Consider the following 20,234-nt stretch of genomic DNA (forward strand, 5'->3'; position numbering starts at 1 on the left):
TACGACATGTTTCGTGTGAATTACGAATGCCTTAAAACATGTTTTATTTTATAATGTAAAACTGAAGACTGATTTAGTTTGGGTTTTTTTTTATAAATAAATAAATAATTTTTAATGTAAAATTGAAGACTGATAACCCACCCCGTACGTAATTTTAATTAGATTGCAAAAATGACACGCCAAAAGCTAAGTGAAATTTTATCTACTGTTCCCCGGCTTGTCATATTTAACATTCATCAATCTAATTAAAATTAGCTCCACTATTACATGTGGATCTAACAGCAGCCAGTTGGAGCTCATGTCCACCAATCAAAACCCTACTTGCAGAATCATGCCAGTGATTTGAAAATAATTTCAAAACATTTCGAATTGTCCTGAGGTATACGACATATTTCATATGAATTACGAATGCCTTATTTAGACCAGTAGAACTAATTTTAATTAGATTGCTAACAACACTGCGTAGTCTCCAATGTCCAGGTAACATTTCGTCTGTAAATAATAATTTAAATATTGACCAATCACACTTCGCCTTTTATAACGTTATTTGGGAGCATACAAATTCGAAAAATATCGGGCGAGTCTATTTTAGTGGCCGCAGTACAGCGAACCATACCAATACATACGGGATGGGTTATCAGTCTTTAATTTTACATTAAAAATTGTTTATTTATTTATTTAAAAAAACAACTAAATCAGTCTTCAGTTTTACATTACAAATTATTTATTTTATAAAATAAAACATGTTTTAAGACATTCGTAATTCACATGAAACATGTCGTATACCCTCAGGACAATTCGGAATGTTTTGAAATTATTTTTAAATCACTGGCATGATTCTGCAAGTAAGGTTTTGATTGGTGGGCATGAGCTCCAACTGGCTGCTGTTAGATCCACATGTAATAGTGGAGCTAATTTTAATTAGATTGTCATTTTTGAAACGTTCAATTTTGAATTTGTTGCTAGTTTAACACTATTTGACCTATGGGCCTACAATTTTCACTGAATATGGCAAATATACATATAGTAATGCGTGTGAAATTACAGTCCACATACTTTTTAAATAATTCTATATTCAATAGAGTTATCGTATTTTAATTTTAATTTTTTTTTGGAGGGTGGGGGCGGAATACACCCGATATATATGTACCCATGTAACAATGGTAATTAAGCTGTAGGAAAACAAATTGATATTCATACTGATGTTGGGAAGTAATTCGGATTTAAATTATAAGGGTCATGAATCCACTGATGTGTTCACCTTGAATTATGTATACATGTATAGGCTATACACATTTTACATCAATTCTGGAGGAACAGTTACAGTTATCACTTACCGCAACAACCGATTATGGACTTTTATAATCAATCAGTACAGACAAGTGTGCAGGAATTTTAGCAGCGGGAGGGGGTCTAGACTGTGGTGACCGAAGTTTGTAGGGTGGTCGAGTCATGCTCCCCTGGAAAATATATTAAACAAAAAATTGCCTGAGCAGGAACACGGGGTTCGAACCCGAACACCCTCTTTACAATTAACTCGTGTACAGTGTGTGTGTGTGTGTGTGTGTGTGCGTGCGTGCGTGCGTGTGTGCGTGCGTGTGTGTGTAATTTGTTAATTTTAATGTAATTATGTACAATTTAAAACAATCGAAAGGTAAACAATACTTTATTTATTTTCTTCTTTTTTCAGACATAATTTCCAGACTATTTTCTATACGAGGAGATCGTGATGTTGGTGTTTCTCGTTTTTCGGATTTCAGAGTCAAAGTTGAAGAAACTTGTTAACGTTTATTTTTTGTTATTGATTACTAGAACATCACTTCTGAAATGTTCAAAATGCTTTAGATACTCACTGAGGAGGATAAAGATGATTTTTAAATTAGCCAGTTGAATGTTACCGGGGGTGTAGGGGGGGATGGGGGGGGGGGTCTAGACTATGGCGAGTGGAGTTTATATAGGGGATTAAGTCGTGCTCCCCCGGAAAATATATTGAAAAAAAGAAGAGAAATTTTGCTTGAGCAGGTTGAAACACTTGCAACCTGGAACACTGTATAAGAAATTTCAGAACGAGGATGTTTTGATGATATATGGCTAGTATCTCCGACTTTGAATAGAGCATTGGGTTATCTTATGATTGGGTGGGTGCGGTGGGCATGGGGGCCAGTTTGTGTACAAATGTAACAGCTCATGGTAATAGCGGGCAAAAGTTAAAAAATAATAAATGTAATTAATGTCGGAAAATCTCTCTCTCTCTCTCTCTCTCTCTCTCTCTCTCTCTCTCTCTCTCTCTCTCTCTCTCTCTCTCTCTCTCTCTCTCTCTCTCTCGTTTTCTTTTATTTGTTTTGTTTTTTTAATTAAATAAATTATATTTATTTATTTATTTATTTGCTGTCACATAATGACAACTTGTGTACATCTTAATGTACATGTATTACTAAGTATTAGTAACAATCATTTATGACTGAAGTTTTTATTAACATTTTTTATTAAATCTGGATCTTTTGAAAATAAAATGTTTACACCCCTGAGCCACTCCTTATTGGTTATGTTTATATAATATATAATTAGTACATGATAATAAAAGTATATATACATGTATACTATTGGGCATTGCAGAAGCACGTCAACGAGTTCAAAATATTGGATTCGAATACTCGAGGGTCAAACTCGACCCGGACCCGAGTACCCGACACTTATACTAGATGATGATGAGACTAAGGAATAAAGTAGGCCTAAAATAGCGTTATGCATCTTAATTCCAGCGCTGAACAAGGTAGCAAAATCATGCCATTCCATTGTGTTGCATTCCACACAATTGACTTTTGTTTTCTATCCATGTCTCATAGCCCTATAAATGTAACCGACGGCAAACATCTGGCAAAATGACGTAAAAATATAATGAAATGAGACTTCTTTCATGCACGGGTACTCGGGTCTTGTGAACGGACTCGAGTCTTGTTAGACTCGACTCCTGCCCGAGTAGCCTAGTTTTGTGGATACCCTATTGTGGGGGAGGGGCTGGAGCCAACTGGGGTCTTACTGAGGACAATGATAACAGGCCTTGGGTGGGGGCAAACACGACTTGAGTGAATTGCATGCGAGCTTATTGCAACATGCTTTGAAACTAATTAAGACAAAGTTAGCAGCAGCACAAAAATAAAGTAATTTTTTTTTATAAAATCCTTTTGCCACTAATATATTAGCAGCATAAAAATAAAGTAAAAATTTAATAAAATCATATTGCCATTATTATAAAATCGAATGTACAAATTATTTTAAGAAACAAAAACACCTCCGACGGGACTCGAACCCGCAATCCCCGGCTATCACTCAATGTAACCAGTCCGGCTTAGGAGGCCGATGCCTTATCCATTAGGCCACGGAGGCTAACAGCCGTATGCATCAAAAATACCTCATATAAATGAGTCGTTTTACAGGGATTCGCTTTTTGTGATAGTCTCGATAATGTATAATGTTTACATTGACAATAATTTGTAAAGTGCTTGTGTTTTTGTCGTTTCTTTAACGTTTTTGTTAACCGGTTTACTTTCCTCTCCGCCCTTAAAATGCCAAGAAGCAGAAGTCGATCTAGATCTCCTAGACGAGGTTTGACAAAGCTGTTGAAAAACTATCTTATTGTTTTGTTAAGTTTACTGGTAAACTTGGTAAATGCTCGTTTATTTAAGCCGAAATGTATATATCCAAATGATGATATTTCGACCAGTACCTAATTCTGAAACTCAGTGCCTGGGTCGAATTTTGCGAAACATTCATTACATTGTTAGCCTGTTATAATACAAGAAATATAGTTAGAAGTACACATTTTCTTTCATCCTTAAAATGCTCCATTTTTCGTAATCATTAATGATGTAATTTTCTTTGTGAAATAGATGACAGTTTATCAATATCATATGATTTACACCAAGCTGCTTGAAGCACAAATATAGTCACATTTGATGTTTCATAAATTTACTCTAAAATCACAAACTGCTTAAATTTTTCTTTGATCTTAACTTCAGTCACAATTAAGAGGTGTATTTCAAACAATAGGTAAGCATTCAAAACAACAAAACACAAACATATTATTTTGTCAATTAGATTTATGCACTGTTAGGTCTACTCACATTTGATGTTTCATAAACTCTAAAATCACAGTTAATAGGTGTTCCATTCCGCATTCCCCCCACCCCACCCCCTCCGCCATTTACCAAAAGGTGCTTGGTGTAAATCATATGATATTGATGAACTCAACAAAGTGAAAAAACCCCACTTATTGGATACGATTTTGGCAGAATTATTTTCTTATTGAGGTTTCTTGATTGGGAAAAAGTTTTTTGATTGTAAATATGACAAAAACAAGGTTTTTTGGTATATTTCGGGTGACCCCCAAATACTTTCCTGGTATAACTGCTACTATTAAAGCTTTTAAAACTTATTTGGGTTCGACGACAGTCACTTTTTGTACCCTTGTTTTGGCTTCGTATACAATAAATAAAACATATTCAATGGTAATTTTTTGATATGATATATTTGACAAAAGGTACTTTTTATTTCTTTCATCTTTTAGAACTTAAAATTAATATTTTGTCCAGAATTATGAAAAATTAAAAAATACCAACCTGTAAATAGCATTGTCTGCTTGTTATAGGAATTGGACTGTCAGTAATATTCCAATGATGCCACTTTGCATCGCCTTACAATAACCATAAACCAAGTAAAAGACGTTTCCGTTTTAAGAATGCTGGAAAAATTCATTTTTTTTTAACATTACTATTAATGCACCTGAATGTGTTTGAAGAAAATCATGTGATTACAAAATTGTACCTTTTACGAAATATGGATTTCAAATGCTATATTTATTGTGTACGAAGCCAAAACAAGGGTGCGAAAAGTGACTGTCCTCTGGCCGGATCCAGGATGGATGAAAACCTCACGGATGACCCTGGATAGTGGTCTATCTGTGGTCCCCTACAGATGCACCACGGTTTAATTACAGTTTTTGACGGATAAACCAAGGATTATTAAGGATAGGGGTTAGTTGACAACTGGGAGCGCTACGGGTCACTACAGATTGCTAAGGATCGGTACAGTTTAGTACAGACCACAACGGATTGTCACGAATGATGCCAGATTGTATCCATGGCTAACCCTGCGTCCTGATCCTTGACAGTGTGACTGGGGCTTGAGGCTGAGGATTACTACGATTAAGAACAGTTAATAAGAACAGATTATTATGTTCTTCTACGGGTCATTAAGGATGTACTATGGTTGTTCGATCTGTGATGAATTTTGGGACATGTTAAAAAAAATTCACGGACATACAAGTACTACGATTGATCAGGGATTTAATGGTCTGTTGATACGGACAGCTATGGACCATAACGGATTGTCACGAATGGTGCTGGATCGTATCCGTGGCTAACCCGGCGGCCTGATCCTTGACAGTGTGACCGGGGCTATACTAGCCTATAGACTCTATTTAACATTACAGATGTTGTATTTTTTCACAAAGTACCACCAGTACGTATTTATAATTTTTTGTTTATTTTTTTACATTACTCAGAAAGAAGACGATCCCGATCAAGAGAAAGGGATAGAAGACGTAAGTATGAAGTACATGAGTCCTCATGACAATTCACTACTGTTACCACGACCATTTTTCTTTGTCTGCAGTAGGTACAAGTATACAGCTGTGCTTATTTTCAGTGTTCGACAAATATTTGAGAAAGTCACTATATAGCCTTTACAGAAGTAAACAATGGCAATTTTGAGCCTACCTACGACCATTTTAAAAAAAAGTGACTTTTAATACAAACAAACATGCTTGAAAGGTTATTTATCCAGCGGCACAAAAGTGCCATCTGTGACTCTGCCGACCTACAGCAATTTATATCTCAATGACAATTACTGCCCGTGTCGTCAGTAAGTTCGATCCCTGATGTAATGATAGTCCTTCATTACTGGGGTTCATGGTGGAATTTCACCACACACAACATGTATATTTTGCTGGTTATGTTTCAGTTACCATATGTGTACAGACCTGTCAACCTGTGACAATTGTTAGGCGTGAGAAAATTAGAAATCAGGGTCCAGAAACTGCAGGCTCTTGGTCGGGTTCACGGCGAAGTTTTTTGTTGTTGTTTGTTTAAGTCCAAAATGGAAATCTCTAAACAAAAATTGAACGAGTGCAAGTTTTACTGATTAATACTAATTAAGTTAAACCATACAAGTCGGTCATCTATAGTACCCGTGAGTGGTTGTTGGTATTGAACTGAGGATAGGTTCAATATGCTGTATTATTATTAATAGGTAACAAATTCAGAGACCTGCATAATCAGCATATAATTCCATTCAGCTCTAAAATATAAACCACGATTATAAAATATTTTTATTTTTAGAAAAAGTGTGAGATTATAGTAACGTTGCGTGAGAGTGTGATGTTTGTTACAAATGCGTGAGACTCACACCAAATGCGTGAGAGTTGACAGGTATGTGTGTATATATTATTTGTAGATCGAGATCGACACCGGAGAAGCAGATCTAGAACTCCTCCAACAAGACATCGATCACGTTCCATCTCACCAGGCAGTCGGAAAAGGTCACGGTCAACCTCCCAAAAAAGACAGTGAGATTTAACAGTTAACTGAAGGCTCCATTTATAAATAAGTGCCATTTATATATGAATTGTTTGTTAAATACATTCTTTTTTTCCTTCTTTTTCTAAAATATAAAATTCATGATTAATATTCTTTTTATTTAAATAGTTTTTAGAAACATAATTGCCCAATAAAGATGTAATTTTTAAATTATTATTGTTATTATTTTTTTTTTAACAAACATCAAAATGGCATCCACATGTACATAGGTACAGCTATGACCCAGGTTTCTATGATATGCGTTGAGGAAGTGTGTAGAAAAGGGAGGTAAATGCAAAAAACATAAGTTAAAATTTAATGCAGAAGAGTATCACGGGCTAGCTCTGGGTGATGGACCCCATCGGTGGACCCATTGGGCTATGTCTTATTCCTGCCAGTGCAACACGACTGGTATATCATAAGCTGTGGTATATGCTATCCTGTCTGTGGGATTGTGCATATAAAAGATCCCTTGCTACTAATGGAAAAATGTATCAGGTTTCCTCTCTGAGACTGTGTGTCAGAATTACCAAATGTTTGACATCCAATAGTCGATGATTAATATTTAAAATCAATGTGGTCTAGTGGTCTTATTAAATACAACAAACTTAGCTGTGGGTGATCAGAAAATTTCGCCAAATCATCATTTAAAATAAAAATATAATTTGCCAATTGTTTTTAAAATTGGCGAGTGCCAGATCTAGCCCTGACACCTATATCTTGTTGGTTTTTTTACTTTGTTTTTTTTTAAATATTTTTAAATACTAGTAGTGGGGTTTCTAGTCTGTAAAGCTTGTTTTATCTCTCTCTTTTTCCCAGCCTCAGTGGTAAGAGTGCGGAAAAGAAACTGAAGTCCTCTTCTGAAAATCTCCCAAAGCTAGATGGTAAGTAGTTTATGGTGGGATGGTTTTTAGATAACTTATTTCAATCCAGGACAGAACACCTGAACACATTCCCATTGTTAAATATGTTGTATACAAAACTTGTGTGCTTTGCCATATATCAACCGACTGCTTGTAAATATGTATAACTACATAACTGAATTCCAAGTAAAAATCTTGTCAAATTTAATCTGGTGCTTTACTCATTCATTTCACAGGGGTGTGATTGATCAGCTGTTATCTACAACCAGCTTTTTCTCTCTTTGTTTTTTGCATAAAATAACAGGGCTGGACAAAAGTACCCGTCCGCTCACCCCAGACAAGTAAAATTTACAATTCATTCGTCCGCCGGGCAACTGAAATTTCTGGACACAAACTTCCTCTTTATTCCTTTTGTACACTTGCGATTTTTGTAATTCCATAGTCTGCAGCAAGCGTTGTCTGCCATTTCAAAGCTTGATCAAGACTGCGAGGCCATTCACAGACTATGATTGGTTGTGCTAGCAAGAAAACTATAACCTGACCCCCCCCAACACACACACCTATCTACCTCTCCCTCCCCCTCCCTCACTCTCTCTCTCTCTCTCTCTCTCTCTCTCTCTCTCTCTCTCTCTCTCTCTCTCTCTCTCTCTCTCTCTCTCTCTCTCTCTCTCCATCCATCCATCCATCCCCTATGTACGGTGTGCGTGTCAGGCTCCTGAATTTCACGGAAACCATAGTTCACAGTACCATGTTGATAGTGTGTTGGTAAAATCACAAAATCAAACTTTCGTTTCCCATGATTATTATATTGTGTCATCTGTGTGGTACTCACATCGAGAGCGCCAAACGTGGTCATTTTTAAGGAAAACCCAGGGTATACCCCCCCTGAAAATTCGAAAATTAAATGTCCTGAAATGCAATGTCCTGCATTCTACAACTACAAGTAAAATTCTTCCTGAAAAATAGAGGGTTATACTTTGTTTTAATATTTAAAAACCGTCGTCCGTTATGACCCCCCACCCCACCAAAAAACCCACCCCTAAAAACCCTGAAATTAATGTTATTCACTGTGAAATCATTAACTCAGTAGCATATTTTTGATGATCATTAATTTCTAAAGTAAAGTTTTAAAAATAAATGATAAACTCATTTCGGTAGCATTTTTGTTTGTTTTTGACATTCACAAATTAAAGGAAATAAACATATTTAGTAATACAAGTGTGTTTATGATGTGAAATTGTTTGATACATAGTTTAAATTTCTATTTAAACTGCTTACATTTTGGGACGAGTTGGGGCAAGTTAAATTTGAGAGTTACTTGCCCAGGGGGCATTTGAAACTTTTAGGATATGGGTAACCCTGAAATAATATATTTTTACAGAATATACTGAATTGGATCAGAAAAGGTTGGGAGGGGAAATCATCTTTATTTAAGATGGGATCTTGCTGATTTCATAGAGCACTTGCAACCCTGGACCCAGATTTTCTAGCAGTATAACGTTGTTGACGGTTTTACATTATCGTAGCACTAAGATAACTTCAAAATTTTGGGCCCTGGGAATTAACCACGCCATGGAGATTGTCATGGGGTTTTAAATTTTCCATGGCATTTGTTTCATATTGCTTTTAAAAATTATTTTTGTAATACTGACACATTAACTGCAAAACGTCCATGGAGACTATTTTTCCATTGCATAATTTGGGCTGTGACAATTTTTTTAATGGCCAGCATTGACTTGCTTGGGCTGTAGGATCAAACCACTTTGGTGAGCCCACTATTTTTGTTTTTTCCTGTTCCAACCAATGTCCCATGGCTGGTATGTTAAAGACCATGGTATATGCTGTCACGTCGGTGGGAAAGTGCATATAGAAAATCCCTTGCTGCTAACAGGAACATTACCAAATGTTTGACATCTACTAACCGATGTGCTCTAGATGTGTCAAACAAAACAAATTATTTGTTCTTTTCTACTTTACTTTTTTTTTTTTTTTTTTTTTAAAGAGTTTTTATCTTTTTAAAGACCATTACAGCTATTATTTCATTTGAATAATCCAAAGTTATTTTATTTTAAAAAAGAAAAAACCTTCATATGACAAACTTTTGTAACAGTAGTGCCATAATAATGTAATCTCAAACTAGGTGGTAGAACAATTAGTCACGTGGGTCTTGGGATCAAATATTGGTGATGTTTTTGTGGCCACTTTGCCTTTGTATGGTCTGAAATACAATGCAGAGGCGGATCTAAATTTGCGACATTTACATATTTTATTATATATTAATTTTCATTTTTTTACGATCCCACTCCAAACCTCCCTCAAAGTTCTCTTGGCATTTCATCTTATGTCATTGGGGCCTTCCTTAAATCAATTTTCTGGATCCACCACTGCAATATGTTTGTTAGAAAACATGTGGTACCAAACTATATTGACAATAGTCTTTGACCGGCTGTGACTGGGTCACTGGGCCACTGGGCCATGACTAGGTCTGATGTCACAGAACTAATGTGCTCACCAAGTGCTGTTCATTGTTAAAGGCTAAAACAATGGCTGTGTCTACCAAATAGCAAAAGTGTGACTATTTTGATTGTTATTTAATTATGCTTGTTTTTATTGTTATAAAAAAAATTGTGTTAAATATATATATCAAGATGAAAGTATGTAGTGGTCAAAAAACTTTAATTTACTCTTCCTTTAATTAAGGAAACTTTTGTTAGTCAAAGACTAGTGTTGCAGTCATTCTGTATTAAAAAAATAGCAGTTGGCTAATGTGGCAATGGAAAGGGTGAGCCCTGGGTATGTTAAAGGCCTTGGTATGTGCTGTGTGACAGTGCATGTAAATGATCCCTTTTTGCTAGTGGAAGGAAGTATTGTGGGTTTCATATGAATACAATGGGTCAGAATTAGTGCATGTTTGCATGATTATTTACTCACTGTGCTTTACTGGTGTTTGTAAAACAAAACAATCTCAAACTTTTTTAAGCAAATACTGTACGATGTTGCCAAAATAAGTGATAAATGTTTGCATGGGTCGAAATACTTTTTATTTGATTTAATTTGGGGGGGGGGGGGGGGGGGGGGGCGGGGTCAAAATACTGTCGATCCGTCAACATCACCACCTGCCTGCCATCGGACTGGCAATTATTTTGTGTTTATACTTTACGATTATGTTTGGTCTGGTAGGTTTTGATTTGGTCGGGCAGAATTTGTAGATTACCGGAACGAATGTCCTATTTTGACACTTGGTTCTAACGTTTTTGTTTCAGCCTCTCAGTTAGCAGACATGACAGAGGATGAAATTCAGATGATGCAAGTCATGGGCTTCTCTGGGTTTACCACAACTAAGGTTAGTGAAGCACTATTGATTGTTACTAAGGCCCGCATAAATCTGCTTACAATAACACAGATATGGAAATGCACATTCCGACACTTGAAATTACATTAATGGAAAGTGGACCTAAATGTAATGAGCCACATTTTGCCTACGGCAATGACACCTTGAATTACAGGTTCTTCCTGACATTAAAATGTTTAGCAACACTGGGCTCAATTAGTAGTTGGAATGAATGACTGCCTGGGAAAACTGAGTGCTGTAGACTGGCAAAGGTTAGGGAATATGCTATCCTGTCATAAGTGTTTTTATTTTTTTGAGGGGGTATGTATTTATATAAACAACCCCCTACAGCTAAATGGCAAGAGCAACCTATTTATTTACATCAGTCTGTAGCACATGAAGTAGCACATGTCTGGGTTTTGCATTACCTAACTGGTGAATGGCTTCTTGTATTTACATTCATAATTTCTTTAAATAAAAAGTAAATTATTGTACACATATATACCGTATATAAAATCCAGATGTATGAACAATGGAATTGATTCATAAATTGCTTACTCGTGTTCACTTTTATTACTTTCAGGGTAAGAAAGTCGATGGCAATAATATTTATGAGGCAAATATTTCCAGAAAAAGACGTTATAGGTAACATAATTTCTCTTATTTCTTACTGAAATAACACTTTATTTGTTTAGACGTTTTTGTTTTGTGTTTTACTTTCTCTCTAAATTACTAGGGATAAGTATTATGATACATTTTTGTTGTGATATATCTATATGACAATATCGGTATCTTGTATGACAGTATGTATCATATCATAATATATTATTTATAACAGTGTCAGTAATATTTTGAGGCATACTTCTAGCAAATTAAAGAAAAGACTTAAAATTGAAAGTTATTGTTTAAATCTCGACATATATGGGTTAGGCCAAAAAAATAAAGTCAGTCTCTAGTCAGACCAAAGTTCCAGAAGTGATGCAGTTTTTTTGTTGCTTTTTTTTTTTTTTTAAGCACGGATAGCACAAAAAAGGTGGGTATATTTGATACCAAAATAAGTGGTATATTTAAATTGAAATCAGAAGGCATGTTCTAGTTCATTCACGATGTAATTTTGGCTCCAAATGCAGTTTTACCCCATAGCAAGAAAACCCAGCAAAACTCGACGTTATACATGCAGGAAATTAAAAACAAAATATATTTTTCCGCGCAAGGGTGCATTTCCTTGTTTAGAATATCAGTATTTGTATGTACAAGGTGTTTCTGATCACCTGAATGGTTTTAGAATGTCAAGACTAGATTTTACCTCCTAATAGTTTTGTACAGGTACGGAAAACAAAAGGTGTTAAGAAGTAAAGTGAAGTTTGAATTACTACAAACATTAAGATTATCAGACATAATGTGTAATTTTAGTTGTTAAAAAGGCTCTTTTAGAGTGCTTTTCAACCCACGTGGCTTGCACACTTCCATTGAGTCACTCGTATGACATGGTTCCTTCCAAGTGACGTTAGTAATTACTTAAGTGGCCATGTCTTCTCTATGTAATTCCCCATAATGACGTCATTTCATATTCCCCATGCCCCATGCGGCTGGAAAAAAGTTATACATGATCAACGTTTTTTTGCCACATGGCTAGCATCCACGTCAAAGAAAAGACGTCAATATAAATTAATTGATTAAATGTTTACTGCTTAGCTGTGAAGATAGATGTATGGATAAAACTTCACCAGTGGAAAGGCAGCATAAGTCGGAGACATCGTATGGCAGAGAGAATGACCAAATGTTTAACATCCAATAACCGATGATTAATTAATAATCAATGTGCTCTAGTGGTGTCGTTAAACACAAACTTTTTTTCATATGGCAGAAAACTCAGGACAGTCCCTTTTATCAATTGTTTTTTTGTATATTTTTTCATCAGAATGTATTAGTATACTGGTAATTTCACATATTGTAAATTAATTTTTCTTTTGTTTACTTCAGGCAATACATGAACAGAAGAGGTGGTTTCAACAGGCCTTTGGACTTCATTGCTTGAATGGTCAAGATCTCATGGCTATAGTATGATTTAGTGTCAGTGGAGCGTACCCACAGTGGATATTAAAATTCAGGATGACTTGGAACTCAACATTAAAACATACATGTGTGTGTATATTAAACGTTGAGAAACAAGAATTCTCAGTATGGAAACAAGTTTGTCCTGAAAGTTTTCAAGTATGTCATTAAGAAAAAGTCAATTGCTATTGCTTGACTGACCTTTTTTTTTTTCAGTGGTAAAAAAAAAAAAAAGAGAAAGAAATATTCTAATGTTAGCAGATATTTGGGTTTGAGCGAACAATTGTCAGTAATGTGGGTTGAATGTCACTATATTTTATAACTAGCAGAAAGACAGTGGCGGGATGTCACTAATGATCGGATTAGCGCTGAAACATAAGTGACAAAATAATGTCTTGTGATTAAAATTTGACCAATCAAGATTATAAGAAGCGATATCTTCTAGGAGAATATCGCAGGAGATATCACAAATTATAGTGCCAGCAGTATCTTCTACAAAAGCCTATAATGGATGATAAAATGATTGTCTTGAGCACTTTTTGTATATTTCAAATACAGTTTTTATTTTTATTATCTTTATAGGTCAGCTACCTTTATTGAAATGTATGAACATTATCTTAAGTCACAAGGCTTTGGTGTGCAAAATTCCATATCTGATTGCATCCATTTAAAAAAAAAAAACTTAAATACATTTTTCACTTATTATGAAGGACTTGCAAGTACTTAGGTAGAGCCTTATCCAGAAATGGTTTCACAGATCAAAGTTTAATTCAATTGTTCTGCTTGGTGAAACTGAACTATAATGCAGGTAAAACATACACACGAGCACAAATATACATAACAGCGAATTAATTTATTTATAGCTTTGGAATCGACATTTGAATGTTGACAATTAATTTATAGCTTCTTAAGGTATGTATAAGTAATAGGTGTGGAAATATTGTTTCACTTTCTCTAAAAAAAACATTTAAAACATAAATATTCCATGCTTTGTCTAACCTTACTCTAAACAACTAACCTCTGACTTTAAAATGTCATAGATCTTTTTGTTGGATGCAATTGTACATTCGAGTTTCATTTTACTGTCAATACGAAATGATTTGGAGGTAACATACTGATACAGCTTGGGTTACTGCTACATTTGGGGTACATTAGGATAACAAGAAACACATTGTATATATGGACACTGACATTTTAAAAAAGAAAATGTATTTGATATGTAATTTTAGTTGTAAAAAATGTCTTTTTAGGGAAAAAAACATGTTACAATGCAGGGTTTCTGCCAGAGGGTGAAACGGGTGTGGCGCCATACCCAATTGTTTTGCAGATGTTGACAAAATTAATTACTCTTATCATTATTGTTTGATTTTCTTAACTCTAACCCTAACCCCAACCATTAACCTAAGCCATTTTCTTTCTGGGTGAGGTCCACATACCCCTATTAACTGTGGTTGCATTCAGCACACACATTGTAAATATTCAATTCCACAGCCCCATACCCAACACAAATTTCTTTCTAGCATAAACCATGCAATGGCTGCAAACTCAGGATGGTTCCTTCAATATAGTCTGGGAAAGTCTCCTTTTTTATTGAAACAATGCAGGACATATGAAGAGGTGCTATTTGACATGTATTTTAGAACTTTAGACGTTGGCCAGTTTTGGAATATAGTCATTAGATTCAGATGACTAAACAAAGAATGCCATTATTGTTATATTCAGGTAACCTACTAATTCGCAAATGGTGGAAAATGTGAAAATATATTTCGGTAGTATTAATTTCAAGGGGCTCTAGCTCAGAATGATGAATCTACATTAATATCCAGCATGTTATTTCATCGTACAATGTGCAGTGTGTATGTGTATGTGTGTGTGTGTGTGTGTGTGTTGCCATGTTTGCAGTATTTTTAAACAATAAAATTATTTACACGTTTACGTAATGAATGTAAAAGAAAATTAATGCTGTGCAACCTGCATCAGTTCTTGAAAATTATAGTCAATAAAGTATTTCCATTTGTAGAGTTTTGTGTTGTTTTTAATTCACATATGTGTATGTGTATATCTGCTCATGTAGCTTACGATGTAGGTTAATTGCTGATAATTTGTAAAAACAATGTCACGCACAGTAAAATAGTCCCATGTTTGTGAAATTGGTCTCACAAAACGGCACCAAGGCCCAGTGTTTATAAATAAAGTTTGTTTTGTTTAACCACTAGAGTACATTGATTATTAATCATCGGCTATATGGATGTCAAACATTTGGTAAGTTTGACATAATCTTAGAGAGGAAACCCGCTACATTTTTCCATTAGTTGCAAGGGATCTTTTACATGCACCATTCCACAGACAGGATTTAACATACCACGGCCTTTGATATACCAGTCGTGGTGCACTGGCTGGAACGAGAAACAGCCCAATGAGCACACCGATGGGGGTCGATCCCAAACCGACCGAGCATTAAGCGAGTGCTTTACCGGTGGGCTACGATCCACCCCACCCCCACCCCCCACGTTTATATTCACAAAATATTTTGGGCCGAATTTACAGACATGGGGCGGCACAGTGTAAAAAAAATAGTGGTACGACTCGGGTGGTTGCCAGACTCGCTTTTTAAATTATAGTGACATTCAAATTACGGACATTTTCACAGATATAACAAATATAACTCACACATACAAGTGGTATGGCCATGGCGTAACGCTATGTAAATTCGACGCCGTGTGTTTGGTTTTTGTTACTACGGAAAACATTACGGAATATTGATTACGGTGAAGACGAAAGGAAATTGTGTAGGCCTAGGCCCTACGGCATTTTTGTATCAAGGTAATTGAAACTCGCTGCAATTTGGGGTCGATCCCCGTCAGTGGGCTATTTTTCGCTCCAGCTGGTACACCAAAGGCCGTGGTATGTGCTATCCTGTCAATGGGATGGTGCATATAAAAGATCCCTTGCTGCTTATCAAAAAGAGTAGCCCATGAAGTGGCGACAGTGGGTTTCCTCCCTTAATATCTGCGTGATCCTTAACCATGTGTCCGACGCCATATAACCGTAAATAAATTGAGTTGGGGTCGTTAAATAAAACATTTCTTTCTTTGGAACTCGCTGCAACTATTTAAACGTTAGTAAAGTAGCCTGGTGTTACACAAACGTGTATTTATAAAACTGAAAAACATAATTTTCAAACATTACTATAGGGGCCATTCAAATATTACGTAACGCTCGAGAAGTCAAAACGTTATGTAGCGTTACGCGGGGAAGTGGCGTAGCGACGGTGGGGTGGGTGGCAATACAACTTGTGTTTTTTTTTACTATTTTAAATTTGATAAAATCACATACATACATAGTATGGGTTGCAACACCCCCCCCCCCCCCCCCCCCCCCCCCCCATCTAAAATCATGGCTATGCCAGTGGCGCAGGTTGCGTGGGTGGAAAGAATATCGTTACATAACGCACTTTTTTTTAAATAACTAAAATGTTGTTTGTTTGTTTGGCTTTTTTTTTTTGCACTGGTCAAGGGATCCAGGTTTTGTCTGTTTGTTTAAACCCAAATGAAGATGTCTGGGAGCTTTTTAACGTGCTGACCGGCATCGGTGGCCCAGTGGTTAAGCCATCAGACTACAGGCTTGTAGGTACAGGGTTCGTTGCCCGGTACCGGCTCCAATCCAGAGCGAGTTCTTAAGGACTTAATGGGCAGGTGTAAGGCCGCTACACCCTCTTCTCTCTCACTAACCAACTAACCCACTGTCCTGGTGTCTGCTTTCCTGTCTGTGAGAAAGTGCATTAGAAAAAATGTAGCGGGTTTCCTCGGTTGACTACGAGTCAGAAAATTTACCAAATGTTTGACATCCAATAGCCGGTGATTAATTAATCAATGTGCTCTAGTCGTGTTGTTAAACAAAACAAACTTCTTGGAATTAATACAATGCATTTATTTGTGTTAAATGGGGGATATATTTTATTAAATGATAAATTTATGTCTATGTGTTAATTATATTTTCGTAGATGCTATATCGTAGGCCATATGCAATTAATATATAAAAATTAAAAATTGTATTTAAAATATCATTCATATTTGGCCACGACGTTACTATATCATGTCATAATTATCGCCCCTTCTCGGAATCCCTAGATCAAAGAACAACTGCCACGCTATCTTGAATACACGTGCACGAAAAACTTGGAATGCAGTAGGTCGTGTGTCAAAGGTCAGGACAAAGGGAGAGCACTAGGCTCTACAAGGTACATATTGACACGGTCACAATGCAAGCTAATAACAAATAACTCCGAACTTCGAACATCAGGCAATGAATTCGAGGCAGAAGCAAAGGTTTCTTTTGATAGTTTTCTTTATTTATTGTGTTACAACATTTTTAATTCTTTTTTTAATTCAACAAAATCTATCTGTAGAGCAAAACACTCATTTCGGCTACGAAAAGTCATGGCAACATGAACTTAAAGAGTTACTGTCCTTTCCATATGTGTCTTCGTGCCGTTGGAAGAAAGGTTACAAACGTTTGTCAGAAAAGATGCTTGTAAAATTATCGGACGATGTTATAATGTATTCTGCATACCAGGACAACAGAACGGGAACACCACTGGTTAGAATAATGTCGGCTTTGATGGACGGTGCAGACATATCTCAATTGTCATTGTGGTGTCATTTCAGCGATGATGAAAATATTAGCCTAAACTCTTATTCTTCGTCGCGTATTTCATTTTACGAAATGTGTGAAAATCATTTAAAACCCTATGGCGGCTGGATTTTATCATGTGAGCTTCCAAGCAATATGTACGAAGGGCGCCAGCCATGTTTTGTGTCGGTTAAAAGCGAAACGCTTGGTAACACTGCCACGTTACCCATTCTGAGAACCGAACCCCTCGAGTCGAATAAACAAATAGAATTTGCAGTTTGTGTCCCACCACTGTTTGGTGATGTCTCAAAGGAGACAATAATTCAGTTCGTTGAGATGGTACAGCAACTTGGTGCCAGTCAGATTGTGTTCTATAATCATTCAGTGACCCGGAACGTCGATAATGTTCTCAACTATTATACATCTAACTATATCGTGTCGGTGCTGCCTTGGACTCTTTCTCTACCGCCCGCCAGTATATGGTATAACGGACAATCCATCGCCATGAACGATTGCATGTATAGACATATGACCACCATCCAAAACATCATCTTTATGGATTTAGACGAGTTTCTCATACCACACAGCCCCAAAGCCACCACGTGGGGCGACATTGTGAACGAAGTTAAACATGACAATGTCTGCGGCTATTCTTTCAAGAGTGCCGCTTTTTCCATCACATCCTATGGAAAACAGATGGACTCTTCTCCCCTAATTGCTAACCTTACGACCAGGAACGTCTTCAGCATGTACAGAAATAAGGTTTTGGTGCAGCCTTACAAAGTTTTGGAGATTGGAATTCATCACGTAAGTCGACCGTGGCCGGATGAGAAAAGATATACGGTTCACAACGTCGACCCCATCATTGCGTTCATACATCATTACAGAGATTGCAGCCAGATACATGAGTGCGGGGGCAGAGTGGAGGATAGGACTTTGGTGGATAAATATGCTGAACAGCTGAAGAAGAATTTTCACAAGGTTTATAGCGATTCTGGAGAATAATATACATATAATGTTTACATAATTTTGTTGGTCACTATTGAAACAGTTCCCGTTTTGTTTGTTTATTTGTAGACTTGTTAATATGATGAATGTTTTCCCATTATCGTACGTAGTTTTGACGAAAGACATTAATTGGTTTTTAAAAAATAATTTGATTTTGTTTTTAAGTTATATTATACTTTGTCGTATTTGTTGAAGGCAAGTTGTATATTAATTAGTATACAGTTTAATGTTACCGTTTACAAAAATGGGGGAAAAAAGGTCACATTAAAAAAAGAAGTGTTGCTTGATGCTATTTAAGTTAATGAGATATAATTTATTATAGTTTATCGGTACACGTGGTTCAATAGTTAGGAATTTCAGAACGTGTGGTTTGGGGCCAAGATATAAGAATCAATAATTTAAAATTAAAATTACTTTTGAACAATGAATACATATAGAATACTAAACGAGCTTGCCCGTATTACCATTTTTTATGAAATTAGTAAACAGTTTTGCTTTCGGATGTCAGATACGAACACTTCACGGGTTTCATGAAAATGGTATGACAGGTAAGCTAGTTTAGTATTTTATTTATTATAAACCAACTGCAAACAAGCCACAACGCAGAAGTAAGCAGATGTCGGGACCTACTACACGTTATTTTTCTACGAATATATTGGGTCAGCAAGTGATTACGTCACGCTCACGTCACGCCAATATTACACTAGTTAGATACTGAGCGATTGTTATGGCATGGGCAATATCTTACGCTGGTGTGTAATAAAATTGGATCTGTTATACCTGGAGTGTTAACTATGCACAGGGCTGGGCATAGCTAGGAACAGGTTTAAATTACGAACACAGGGTCGTGCGCTGGAAATTTTGCACGGGTGGGGGGGGGGTCGAGGTGTCTGGCGAAGCCGTGGCGGGGGGGGGGGGCAAAAATCGGGATATGAAAAAAAATTCGCCTTGAGCAGGGGGGTTTCGACCCCCCCCCCCCCCCCCCCCCCCCGCGCACGCGCCTGGAACAAAGTGTCATTTTCGTGTAACTGGAGAAGACCGTACATACTATAGCTGCGTTCACACTTACAAGTTAAACTAGTTTGATTATACGGGATTAGCTAAAACACGTGTTATTGCTATACCGGTATAAGGCGGACGTTTAGCTATCCGCACTTGCGCAAAACATCGAAACAACAATAGACGAGACTGTTAGGCCGTTGACAACGCACTTAGGTCTCATTCATCACTATAGTTCCTAATTGTGACACATGTTATGGTTCACATATTCACTTCTAGGAAATGGTGAAGAATTAAAACAATATGTATGTTTAATGGTAAGCTTTCTGGCTGTATTTTGCCCATGTTATTTTGTAATATTGTACATCGACCTTTTGGGATATGGGTGTATAGCAGGGGTGGGGAAAACCCCTTTTTTTAAACGTGTTTGCCGGTCCCACTTTTGTCATTCTTGTCGGTCCGAAGCACCTGTCCGTTTCTATTATTGGAACAAATTCCTATCTGTCAATTGGATCGGCCTGCCCAAACATCGGTATCTTGTGCATGATTTAAAATAATAATAAATAAATAGTGGTCAAAATGACCTGTGTTTCAGATGTCTGTGATTTTAAAGTCTGCCATAAGTCTATCGGTACTTCAGCCAGATGTGGTCATATAGCAAAAAACTGAGACGGAAATGTTCGCAATTTTGGAGTGAAAATAAATGCTTAT

General features: G+C 36.5%; 2 protein-coding genes and 1 non-coding gene across 3 annotated transcripts; 2 read left to right on the forward strand and 1 right to left on the reverse strand.

Moving 5' to 3' along the window:
* Positions 1–3,289: 3,289 nt before the first annotated feature.
* On the reverse strand, positions 3,290–3,387 carry Trnar-ccu. Its single transcript has 2 exons — positions 3,351–3,387; positions 3,290–3,325 (listed from the first exon to the last, which is right to left on the reverse strand). It is a non-coding gene; the product is annotated as a tRNA-Arg (tRNA).
* An 87-nt stretch (positions 3,388–3,474) lies between these two features.
* LOC121383368 (U4/U6.U5 small nuclear ribonucleoprotein 27 kDa protein-like) lies at positions 3,475–14,168 on the forward strand. The gene is made up of 7 exons (XM_041513355.1): positions 3,475–3,606; positions 5,564–5,602; positions 6,514–6,625; positions 7,455–7,519; positions 10,762–10,841; positions 11,413–11,474; positions 12,813–14,168. The coding sequence occupies exons 1-7, from the start codon at positions 3,567–3,569 to the stop codon at positions 12,865–12,867; spliced, it is 453 nt and encodes a 150-aa protein (XP_041369289.1). The 5' UTR covers positions 3,475–3,566; the 3' UTR covers positions 12,868–14,168.
* A 2,666-nt stretch (positions 14,169–16,834) lies between these two features.
* Positions 16,835–19,871, forward strand: LOC121384793 (beta-1,4-galactosyltransferase galt-1-like). The gene has a single exon (XM_041515373.1). The coding sequence runs from the start codon at positions 17,190–17,192 to the stop codon at positions 18,519–18,521; it is 1,332 nt and encodes a 443-aa protein (XP_041371307.1). The 5' UTR covers positions 16,835–17,189; the 3' UTR covers positions 18,522–19,871.
* The last annotated feature ends 363 nt before the right edge of the window (positions 19,872–20,234 follow it).

Source organism: Gigantopelta aegis, chromosome 10 (genome assembly GCF_016097555.1).
Source record: "Gigantopelta aegis isolate Gae_Host chromosome 10, Gae_host_genome, whole genome shotgun sequence".
Classification (NCBI taxonomy): Eukaryota; Metazoa; Mollusca; class Gastropoda; order Neomphalida; family Peltospiridae; genus Gigantopelta; species Gigantopelta aegis.

Coding starts and splice junctions, on each gene's coding strand:
- LOC121383368 (XM_041513355.1), top strand. CDS start 3,567: ATGCCAAGAAGCAGAAGTCGATCTAGATCTCCTAGACGAG. Junction 6,626..7,454: donor TCAACCTCCCAAAAAAGACA/GTGAGATTTAAC, acceptor TCTTTTTCCCAG/CCTCAGTGGTAAGAGTGCGG. Junction 11,475..12,812: donor TCCAGAAAAAGACGTTATAG/GTAACATAATTT, acceptor TGTTTACTTCAG/GCAATACATGAACAGAAGAG.
- LOC121384793 (XM_041515373.1), top strand. CDS start 17,190: ATGAATTCGAGGCAGAAGCAAAGGTTTCTTTTGATAGTTTTCTTTATT.